The following is a 12238-nucleotide window of genomic DNA, read 5'->3' as shown; positions in this document are numbered from 1 at the left end:
CATGCACATAAACACAGAGGGAAATCATCACTGGGAGGAAAATTAAGGTTTGGGTCATATATCAGCTCTGCTTAGCTGCATCCAAACACGTTACTCACATTGCCGAAAAGGCCCCATGATTGCTTATTCACTGCAGATCAATTGCAGAAAGGGCTGTAACTATATTAGAAGCATAATTTTAGGAATCCTATAAACATTCGTGATTTAAACCCCCTGACTGAATGTATAATAATTAAACTATGTGTGAAATTAAAGCCCACCCTAAGGAATATTTATGTACCCATTGTTTTAAATCCTGTATGAGGCTTTTCCAAGAAATTCAAAAGCAGGAGCATAAAACAATGTAACCCTCTGGTTCTACAAGCCTCTCCTAAGGACTATGGCCCCAGTATTTGGCATCCGTCAAGGACAGTCAGCCCTCCGTGTCACCTGCATCCATGAATCAAATCAACTGTGGACTAAAAACACACCTTTTAAAGTGTCTGAACATGTTCTGGCTTGTTTTTTGACATCATTCCCTAATCGATTCAGTGTAACTCCTCTCGAACTGCCTTGGTCTTGCTTTAGTTATTGTAAGTTCTCTGAAGATGATTTCAAACAGCAGCGCCCAACTTTTCTGACATCAGGAATCTGCTCCATGAGAGGCATTTTTCTATGAACAGGGAAGCTTTCAGCACGATTTAAGCCTACATCCTTGGTATGTACCTTCACAGCAGGGTTCGAGCTCCTATGAGAATCAAAGGCCCCTGATCCTGTGGGAGGCGGAGCTCAAACAGCACTGCACGTGCTTCAAATGCAGACAAAACCTCAATCTCCAACTCACTCTCCAGTTGTGGGGTCCAGTCCCTAACAGGCTGCAGGCCGGTATGGTTCCACTGTCTGAGGTTGGGGACTCTTGGTGGATTAGGTGTGAATTCTGTGCCATTTTACATGAGGGATGTGAGCACCCACAGGTTTGTGGAAACAATGCCCTGAAGATACTGAGGGGCAACTATATATAAAACACCACATGTGATCAGGAGACAGGGGGAGGGAAGATCTCATTTGTCCAGTACTATCCTATTTATCTCAGTGGAATGGGTTTCTATATGTAGCTGCTTAGAACTTACGGATACCAAGCAATTGTTTTCTCCTTGATTCACACAATAGCTGGTGAGCTATCTGCAAATTAACCCTCCTTTCTTCCCTCTCCAGACAAAAGTATTCCTTACCTCAGGCAGCTCCTTGTCCTCACGGTGTGAGGCCAGGAGACATGGCATTCCCAGCAAGTCGTCCAAATCAAGGCAGGGTCTGTCAGGTCACAGCCCTGTGACAGAAGCAGGTACCTCTCTTCTTGCTGTCTCTGGCTAGATTATCCAGCCATAGACTGACTGAAGGAATCCCAGAGGAAACTCTCTCTCTCTCTCTCTCTCTCTCTCTCTCTCTCTCTCTCTCTCTCTCTCTCTGTCTTTCTCTCTGATACCAAACTTATACTTAAAAGCCTAGATCTTATCTTTTATCATTCAAACGCAAAACTTTCCTTTATTAAAGAGCAGGAAAATCCACATCTCTTTATGAGAATGTATGAATTTCTGTAGAATTTAAATCCACTAAACAAGATTGCTTAACTGTTTTTGCCCAAGGCCAGTTTGGAGGGAGGCAGAGAAGGGAAGGGCGATGTGAAAACAAATGAAGACATTTTGTGTACACATACCAGCTCCACACAAGGAATACAAGCATTTTATGCTGCAAACATGTGCAAAACAATAAAGCTGAGAGCACTGGCTATGAAATGCCACATTTGCAGTTTTTGCCTAAAGCTGGGCTCACTCTGTCCTAAAGGAGAGAGCTTCCTTCACCTGACAGGAAAGGTACCAGCAGCACTCTGAACTGGTACAGGGCCATCTGTACTCCCTGTGGAAATAGTGGCCTTGCTGGGTGTAATGAAACCTGCCTGTACTCCTAGTTATTGGGAATACTGAGGCAGGAGGATTGCAAGTACAAGGGCAGCCCGGGCAATTTTGGGACACCCTGTTTCAAGAGAAAGAGAGAGAACGAGAGACAGAGTCTTGCATTGTAGTTCAAATTGGCATTGGACTCATTATATAGCCCAGGCTGGCTCTGAACTCTTAACGATCCTCCTGTCTCAGCCTCCAGAGAGCTAGGATTACAGGCATACACCACGATGCCAAGTTTGGACATATCTTTAAAGTTACAAAAATGTAGCTAATCTTTTCTGAGCTTAATGTAAAGAGATTTATAAATGCATATATTCATTTCATACTCAAGAGTTGCGTTACATACAGCATCATATTTTATCATCTTTACATGCAATGATAGATAGGCATAGTCATTTGGGGCTGGGGAATTCATGGATAAAGTATCATGGATAGTTTGGGAAGTGATTAGGGTCCAATGGTTGAGAAGTTTTTAATGTATTTCAACTCTAGTGGTTTGGAAATCACTTTATAAAATTAAAAATTTCAGCAAGATTTTAATAACACCCATTCAACATACGAAGATTTTTCAGGGTTAAAAATGTTTTTTAAAAGATATTTCTTAAGCACTGTTTGTTTGTTTGTTTCGGTTAAATAAACTCAATGCATTTACCCTCCTTGGCCCTCTAGGGTCTTTTCTATACTTAGGTATAGACTCTGCTAGACAGGAATCTGTCTATTTTAGTGGATTCTGACCGATAAGCAACAAGGACCATCTAATGGACAAGTACCCATGGAGCAGTGCTCCCTAGGATGAAGACAACCCCAGCTGAAGCTTCTGTGAGCTCCTGCACACCAGGTGTTACACTCAGAGCTAGAAATGGAACCAAATAAGTTGTTTTCTGTGAAGTACTAATCTTAATCTCATTATACAGATGAGTAAATTGAATCAGTTAAGGATGTCACAAAGCATGGAAGTGGCTAAGAATGAAAAGAAACAAATATGAAGATTTCTTCAATCCTCAGCTAATAAGATTCCACAGTGATACAGCTTCTCAAAATTAAATAATAATTAAGGAAAAAAAATCAGAGCCAAATCCTTCTCACTGCTTTTAAGACTTTCCAAAGATCATTTTAATCCTGAGAAAATAGGTTTTGGCAAAATGAAAAAAATACACACACACACACACACACACACACACTACTAAGGATTGTACCTAGGCCTTTCACACTAAACTACATCCTTGGTCACTTTATTTTAGTTTATTTTATCTTTGACACAAGACTTCCGTAAGTCATTAAATTGCTTAGACTGGGCTTGAACTTTCTATCCTCCTGCTTCAGAGTGCTGGAATTGCAGGCGGATGCCATCATACCTGACAAGGAAATGTTCATATCTAAATTTCTCTAAGGAGTTATGATGAACACATGTAATATGTGGTCATGAACAATTAGAACTCCATCGTGAGTCCTGTTTCTAAGAGTAAAGAATAAAATAAAAATCAACCAGACCCTCATCGTTCAAAAGTCACTGCTCAACATTTTGGCACATTTTTTTCCAGTCTTTTGATTTTCCTACTTTTTAAAAACATGGTCTATAGGCTATCTTTGGGAGCAATTACATTTGGACTATTTATTCAACAAGTTTATTCCCTCCTGCCCAAGGGAAATAATTCCTGCTGTCTCCTCACCTCCTGCAATGTATTTATGACCTTTCATGCTAGATCAAGTTGTGGACAGAAAAGTCAAACAGTTTCAGCCACTCCACCGCTTCCACGTGTGTTTGGAGGACACATTCTCTCATCTCAGTTAAAGATTACTGAAGGCATCCAGAATTAGTGTGCACCCCTGTTTCAAAGCACAACTTGACTGTTCTCAGTTTTTCATTCTTACAAGGTACCTGTGATGAAAGGATCAAGTTTAAGACATTCTTAAATCTCTGGTCTACATTTCTGTTAACAGGAAAAGCCTTCACGGTGCTAGGTATTTGTCGAATGGTCAACAGTGTCTTGTATTCCGACCTCTGTTTTTCAGAGAGTTAACCAGGTCAATGTTTAACTGGATTCTTTGGGCCTGGAATGGCAAAGTAGGAGTCTCCAGGGAAACCAGTCTCCCAGGAAGTGACCAGAGAGTTAGTGTGTGGTGAAAGAGTCAGAAACATGTCATGAAGAAGAGGACATCTTTGCAAAGCTAGGGTAACTTCTGGAATTCCTTAATTGAAACGAGCTACATGAAATGCCCTGGAACTACCTTTGTGGTAGTTTCCCTTTGGACTTCCTTAGCTGGAAATGGGTCTGAGCTACTCCAAGACTCACCATAAGGTGACCAAAGTGGCACCTTTGCAAAGCGAAGAAGCAGAGACTCCCTCAACTGGCCCTCTGAACTTTGTAGTTCATCATAACCTGGAAGAAGAGAATCTGCATTTGTTCCCAAGACCGCCAAGCCAGAAGAGAGCTTTGGAAGGGCAGCTGCCTCCTCTTCGGGAAAACTGGTATGGAGGTAAGTGTAAAACCCAGCATGACATTGGCGTACCTGGACCAAGGAGAGCCATTGCTAGATGTACTTGTCTCCATAAGCCCAGAAAATCTTTAATTTATTGAGATGTAAGAGAACTGCTTTCACTGGGAATTGAATGTCTGCCAGTTGAAAATGTTTTGGCATATTAGACTGAGTGTGTAAACTGTTTTTACCAATCCAAATGAGAAGGAAAAATCACTTGGTCTCAGTTTAGCCTACTGTATTTTCAATGCTTATACTTAGTTTTACCAAACAACTAAAATTATATAAATATTGATGTATTAAATGATAGTAATCATCTTTCTGTTAGATTCTTTATTTGAACATCATCTTCAGTGCAGTTCAATGCATCAGGTTTTGTGGTTTTGAAAGCAGCCCTTTAAGATGATTTTTAGAACCGCCTCAAACAGCTGATTGTCGACAGCACAAAGTGAGTGAGTCACCTCTTCCTAACCCTGTATTCATCATCTGCAGGGCTAAGAATTTTTTCCCATTCTGACTGGTAGCTCTGAGACCATTGTGGTTATAAGCCATCCTGGGATATTTTGTAAGATATATGAAATGTTTTATGATGACCACAATGACAATTAAACAGACATTTCAGCTAGGGAAGAGAAATGTACATGTATAATCCATATACATAATTTTGTATTCCTGTTTTCACATTCTGTAACAATAAACAAGGAAGTTCTTCTTACATCTTCTTGGTTGCAATGTCCTGTGCACTCTTTTGGTGATAAATCAGAATGATTTTCTTCTTTGTAAATTTTATCTTAAGGAAAATAAAAACCTAACAAAATAAAGCAGAATAAAGCCAATCAGAACAGACCAGTGAAAATGATACAAGACTTCAAAACAAGATAATAGGAAATCAAAAATAGCTACCATAATGTATCTAATAGCTGCCCATGCCATCAATATAATAAAATCAAACAAAGCAAGATAGAATAAAACCAAACTTAATAAAACAATACAGGAATTCAAAACAAGATAATAGGAAATTAACAATGGTTACCACCTTCCTTTTTCAGCTGTTTCCTCCTCCCATCACTTTTACAATATTTATTGTACAATTTGGATCCCACTAACTCCTTCAGCTTTTTATGCTTGGGAGATAATATGATATTCACCCAATATGTCAGAACCTTTCACCCATGAGCACAACCTCAAGTTGCATCCATTTAGCCTTGAGATTATCTTTCTTTATAGCTGAGTAGCTTTCCACTGTATAAAAATGCCACATTGTTCTTATCCAAGCTACACCTGTTTTTTTCTGGTTTCCTGTCACATGAAATATTATTTTCTCTCCTTTGACTTTCAGTCTATGAATTTCCTTTTGAGTTAAATGTGGTTCTTTTACGCAGCATCTTGATGGATCTTGTTTCTTGATTCACCCTGTGTTTCTTTTTACTGATGAATTGAGGCCGTCTGCATTAATGATTACAACTGGCATGTACTGGCTCATCCTTGCCATGCTATTGGCTCCCCACTTTTCTCTTCCATTCAGTTGCCTGCCCTGTTTGGTAATCCCCCTCTGCTGTTCTTGGAACCATGGTCATCTTTATCTCTCTTTAGAATATCTTTCCGTGCTCTTTGTAGGTCTGGTTTGGTGGTCATGAATTCCCTTCGTTGTTCTTTATCATGGAAGTATCTTATTTCTCCATCAATTTTGAAAGACAATTTTTCAGAGTATATCACTCTGGGTTGGAATTTGTTTTCTTTCAGAATCTAAAACACTTCACTCCAGTCTCTTCTTGACCTGATGGTTTGTGTTGAGAAGTCTGCCTTGATTCTGATGGGTTTTTCTTTATAGGTGATCTGTTTCTTTTCTGTCATAGCCTTTAATATTCTCTTCTTGTGTAAATTTCTGGAATCTTGACTATTATATGTCTGGGTATAGATTTGTTTTAGTTACGGCCAGTTGAAGTTCTGTATGCCTCATTTAAGTGTGTGTCAGATCCTTTCCTTATGTTCAGGAAATTTTCTGCTCTTATTTCTGTAAAGTCTTTTTATGTCATTTGTGTTGATTGTTGTGTTTTTCCTGACACTTATCAGTCTAAATTTTTTCCTTGTGTCACCTTGCAACTATTGAATTATTATTTCCTGGTTCCTTGTTATTTTTAAGAGATCTTTCCTTTCATGATTGCTAGTTGCAATCTTGTCTTCAAGGTCTGAAAGTTTATTTTCGCTCTCTTTCACAGTTTTGCCAGCTCTTGATGGACTTTTAATTTCTCGAGTATCTCTTTGAATCTCTTCCATGCACTGTAATTCTTCCCTGTATTTCCATCATTTTCCTATGCTCATCTTTTTTTATCTATGTCTTCTTTAGATATACTCAGCAATTCTCTCAGTATGCTTGTGATTTCTTCTTTTATCTGAGATATTCCTTCTGATCCGATTACCTTTATAGCCTCATGAAAGTTGTTTCTTTACTTCAGTTGCTATCTATTCAGATATTTCAAGTGTGTGACTTCTATTTTCTTCCAGCTCTATATCTCCCAGACTAGTTCTGTGTGGGCTGGGGGTCTGAAATTGCCTTTTCCTCCCTTGTTTTGACATTTTCCTGGGTTCCTCCCTACAAGTGGGTTGTGGGGTCCCAGGTGCTTCCTGTGTTGGTTGCTCTTCTTCAGAGTAGAAGAATGGGCCAGACACCTGGATTTCTCCAAACCCAGGTTCCTAGAGAGGCAATGGGGCATGGGGTGAGCTTCTTCAGACCCGTGTGGTTACACCAAGGCTCTCCCAGTGGCCATGGCTGCATGGCGGCAAGATTGATTTTTCTCTTTGGCCTTCATGGCAACACCATGACTCCCCTGATGGGGCCGGTTTACAGGGGCATTTGGCTGATTCTCCTGGCCTGCACTGGCTGCCTGAAGGAAGCAAGCATCCCAGTGATGGTAGACACACAGGGGCAGGTCTGGCTGTTTCTCCCTGCCCACACTGGTCACCTGAAGGAAGCAAGCATCCTGATGGCCTAGAATGATCTTCATGGCTACTTTCTATAGAACTGTCAACTCTACAGCCCATTTTTTAATATTCTCTCACAGCTTAAACACATGAGTGGGAATGGTCTTCTTAATTTCACTAGTGGAAATTCTCCCCTTTGTTTCACTGGATTCTTTTTTTATCCAAACTGTCTATCCAGAGTTTTGCAATTTTGGTGATTGGATGGTGAGAGCTGTTTTTAGTGCTTTTGAAGCCCATGTGGCACATTATTTTTGAAAAGCCAAAGTCAAAATTATAAGTAACAAGGGAATGCTTGGCATTCTGTGAAGGAATTAGACCACTGCCACCTTAGCCAGGTCAAAACTGATTTAACCCATAAGATTTGTGGTTCGTGTTAAGAGTCAAAACCAAGGGAGACAAAACTGCCACCCCCATGAGAGGACCAACATTTCCAGCCCTTGTTAAAATGCTGAGTGTTGTATAAACAATTTTTTTATGGACAATGAGATAATATAGTAGCCATTGTTCATTTTCTGTTATTTGGTTCTGAATGCCCTGTAATATGTTCATTCTCTTGAATGGCTTTATATTATCTTGTTATGTTTGGTATGTATATGAAGGTATGCTCAATTATTTCAAAGAAAGAGACATTATGGTAGCTATTGTTATATTGGGTTGTATTGTGGTGAAATTGTTCTGTTCTGATCTGCTTTGTTATGTCCTCTTTAGTCTTAATCTCTTTAAAGTAAAAATATTTAAAAATAAATTTAAAAAAATACTGAGTGCTAAGCAGATGAACACATGTAGACATGTAGACGTAACACCCTAGTGATCAAAGGTTACAAATGCCACATAAACCCCCTGAACCTGTAAGAGCGGGCTGCTCTGGTCTTTGTTGGCCAGTATGCCCCTCCAGTATTATTCTCAGATCCTGTCATCTGCAATGGAGCTTACCTACCTTTGTTTTTTCCTAACATTTGGAACGCTATTTTTAAGGGACTTGAATTCTAACCCAGCTATGTCAAATAACAAGTCACATGACCTTGTGCAATATGCTTCATCAGTTTTCTTCACCTAAAAGTAGAGATGAAAAGTGATGTCACATGCCTCTAATCCCAGCACTTGGGAGGCTGAGGCAAGAGCACTGCCACAACTTGAAGGCCAGCCTGGATTACATATTTAGTTCAAGGCCAGCCTGGTGTCTGTCTCAAAAGAAGAGGAAGAGGAAGAATAAGGAGGAGGAGAAGGAGGAGGAGGAGGATGAGGAGGAAGACTTCCTCCTCCTCCTCTCCTCCTTTGAAAAACTTTTGCCAATGTATTTATGCTTTAAATATTTTATTTTGTTATTTCCATCCTACTCATGGATGGCAACATGTGAAGGACAAGAGGACACTTTCAATCCCCCTAAAAGTTAACACAAAGCCTTTAAACTAGTTGTGTAATGTCTTAAAACATAAGCTCACAATTACACATGAATTTTCCCATTTAAAATTCGTAGTGGGAATGTAGCAGAGGGAGTATAGGAAACAATCCAGAAATTGAGGTGTGTCCAAATTGCAAAAAAATGAAAGCCTAGGGCTGGGACTTCATTCGTGCTCTTTGGTTACAGTAAAAGTTCCAAGAGCCCAGGATAACTGAATTAACATACAAAATTCACAGTGGATCTGTTGTACCTCCTTGTCCCCTATCAGAGACTAGCTTCCCTTATCGGGAAAAAATGCTAGTACCAGCTGTGATTTAAAAAAACTATGGCAGATGTTTAAATGAAAAATATTATTACAGTAAAAAAAATACATTGTCATTAATCTCCTCAAAATCTTTCCTCTCACTTCACACACACTCATCCCACCCTTGTTGGCACTTTCTGGAGTCGTCTTTTCTGAGGGTCTTTAGTTGTACTGTTGATGTCATAAATCCACTCAAAATATTTACCTTTTATGGTCATTTTGACTTTGGGGGAAAAGTCAGAAACCTCACGGCTGCAGATCTGGGGGATAGAGTGGGTGAGGACACACCATGGTGTTTTTATGAGGCTGCCTTTCCACTGGACAGCACTAGACAGCAGCATTCACTATATTTTTTTTATCACATCTCATAAAGACTCTCACAAAAGAGGACTTTCAGACCTGCTTCATAAAGTAGCAAGAACAAGGGGATAACTGGGGTATATTACAAGCATTTGAGTGCATCCCAGAGTTGACTGCCACTACCTAATAGTTATTTCCTCCTGCGGGGACTCCCTTCATTTCCTAGTAAATTCCACTTCAGTTTCATCAATCTGGATCTTGCTAATGATTGTTGTTTTGTTTTTATGAAAGTGTGGGAGATAACTCGAGGGACTCCCCTTGAATGCAGGACAATTGCTGCAAGTTTGGTTACATGGAGACTCATTTCCTTATACTGATATGCAGAGAGCTGGCTATGGTATTTCCATCTCTCTTCAGTTGGCTCTACATATTACAAATAAGGCCAGCCAAGTTCTGGTATGGAATCTCTAGAGCCATCAGATGGTCTCCTGTTTCTTCACATAGGGTTTTCTCTAAAATACATAAGCACAGCATGTTAGAACCATTAGCTCCAGGAATGTCAACTGGGTATGAGCCTCAAGGTAAAGAGGCTGTGACTCCCCAGGGCACAAAAGTTTACATACCAGAAACTGAAACAACCACCTCCAAAAACAATTCAGTTGCTGCTTTAATTGAATTATGCAAATTGATTCTTCTGCATACCCTTATTACACATTTTACAGAGATGCTTCTTGCACTGACTAGCCAGCTCAAGTTTTGTTGTTATACTTTTAATTTTTTAAACAAGTTTATTGGAATATTTTAGGTATACAAAATGATCATATTCATTACAGGAAATTGCTATCTGTACAAGATATATTTTGGTTCCTCTTTTTTCTCAATCCCTTCTCCTCCCTTCAAGCCTTCCTCCACTTCCTATTCACAAAACTTTGATTCTATTTTATCCCTTTTTTAAATCATCTTTTTCCTTTTCCTTCCTTCCTTTCCCATTCCCCTTCTTAGTTCCTCTTTCCTTTTGAATAATTTCTTCCCATTTTACAATATCTATTGTACATTTTGGAACTTTTCTACTCTCTGAGTTTCTCACACAAGAGAGAGAATGTAATATATGCACATGTGAATCTGATTTATTTCACTTAAGAGTATGACTTCAAGTTGCATCCATTTACTCAGACATGCCTCAAGCTCATCCTTCTTTATAGCTGAGTAGTATTCCACTGTATAAAAAGACCACATCATTTTTATCCATGCCTCAGTTAATGAATATTTATATTGTTTCAAAGATTTCACTATTACTAACTGTGTTGCTATAAATGTGGGTACACATATATCACTGAGGTACGATGTTTTTTATTCATTGGGAAGATAGTGAGAAGGTATAGATGGGTCAAATGTGACATCTAATCCTAGTTTTTTGAGGAATCTCCACACTGATTTCCACAGTGGTTACACCAGCCTACACTCCCACTAACAGTGGAGAAGGTTTATTTTTACCCCACAACCCCTCTAGATTTCATTATTGATATTTCTTCATATCCATTCTTTCTGGAGTGAGATGGAAGCTCAGTGTTACTTTAATGTGTATCTCTTGACTAATCTGTGATGCCAAAGATTTTTTCATATATTTATTTGCCATTTGTATTTCTTAATCTAAGAAGTATATATTCATTTCACATGCCCATTTTTGGATTGGGTGTTTAAATTTGAGAAGTCTAATTTTTTTCAATTCTTTATGCATTCTAAGTATAAGTGCTTTATCTAAGGAACAACTGAATAAAATTTTTTCCAGCTCTTTGAGTTGTCTTTTTACTCTGTTGATTTTTTTGCTACATGGAAGTGTTTTAATAGGATGAGATCTCAGTTGTTGATTCTTTGTATTATTTCTCACGTGATCAAGGTTGTGTTCATGAAATATTTGCCTACCCCTATGTCCTCAAAATTTCTGCCTATTCTCTCTTCCAGCAGATTTAGTATTTCTGTATTACTATTTAGATCTTTGACCCATTTTGATTTTAGTTTAGTGTTGGTGATAGACACGAGTCTAGCTTTAGTCTTTGGCATATGGAAAGCCAGTTTTTCTAGTACCACCTATGAAAGAGGTTATCTTTTTTCCATTGAATGTGTTTGGCTCCTTTGTCAAAAATAAAATAGATAAGTGTGTTTGAAGTTGTATTTGTATCTTCTAATCTATTTCATTGATCTTAAGGGTTTTTTTCAGTGTCATACTTTTTTTTATTACAGTGGCTTTGTGGTATAATTTCAAGTCAGAGATTGTGACACCCCCTGCATTACCTTTGTGACCTAGAATCACTTTTACTGTTCTTGATTTCTTCTAATTCCCAATAAATTTTAGGATTGTTTTCTCTAGTTCTGTGAAGTATGCTAATGGTATTTTTATTGGGATTGCATTAAATCTGCATAACAATTTTGGGAGAATGGCCACTTTGACTATGTTTGTTTTACCTATCTAGAAGCAAGGGTCATCTTTCCATTTTCTGATATCCTCTTTGATCTCCTCTTTCAGATTACTGTAATTTTTAATGTATAGATATTTTACTTCCTTTGTTAGAGTGATTCCTAAATATTTCATTATTTTGGATGTGATTGCAAAAGGTATTGTTTCCCTAACTTCTCTCTCAGTAAGTTTGTTTGTGTACAGGAATGCTATTGATTTTTGAGTATTGATATTGTCTTCAGCTATACTACTGAATTTGGTTATTAAATCTACAAGTGTTTTGGTAAAGTTTCTAGGGACTTCTATATAGAATGTCATGTCATCTGCAAATAATGACAATGTAACATCATTTTTTCCTATTATTATTCCTTTTACTTCTT

The 12238-nt window shown here is 38.5% G+C and overlaps 1 protein-coding gene across 3 annotated transcripts in view; it reads left to right on the top strand.

Annotated features, from left to right (window-relative positions):
• The first annotated feature begins 3853 nt into the window (after positions 1-3853).
• The window catches only part of Ccdc198 (coiled-coil domain containing 198), a 46652-nt gene continuing 38267 nt past the window's right edge, over positions 3854-12238 (top strand). Inside the window, exon 1 of one of the 3 annotated variants that reach the window (XM_013155134.2) lies at positions 3854-4415. In XM_013155134.2, coding sequence (XP_013010588.1) covers positions 4205-4415 — 211 coding nt within the window. In that variant the 5' untranslated portion in view covers positions 3854-4204. The remainder of the gene's footprint in view (positions 4416-12238) is intronic. The other 2 variants (XM_003472475.3, XM_063240784.1) reach the window with 2 other exon arrangements.

The sequence above is a fragment of the Cavia porcellus genome, unplaced genomic scaffold (assembly GCF_034190915.1).
Source record: "Cavia porcellus strain 051 isolate PalLab524CR breed Dunkin Hartley unplaced genomic scaffold, mCavPor4.1 scaffold_31, whole genome shotgun sequence".
NCBI lineage: Eukaryota > Metazoa > Chordata > Mammalia > Rodentia > Caviidae > Cavia > Cavia porcellus.
This window is presented reverse-complemented; position numbering and strand designations above follow the sequence as displayed.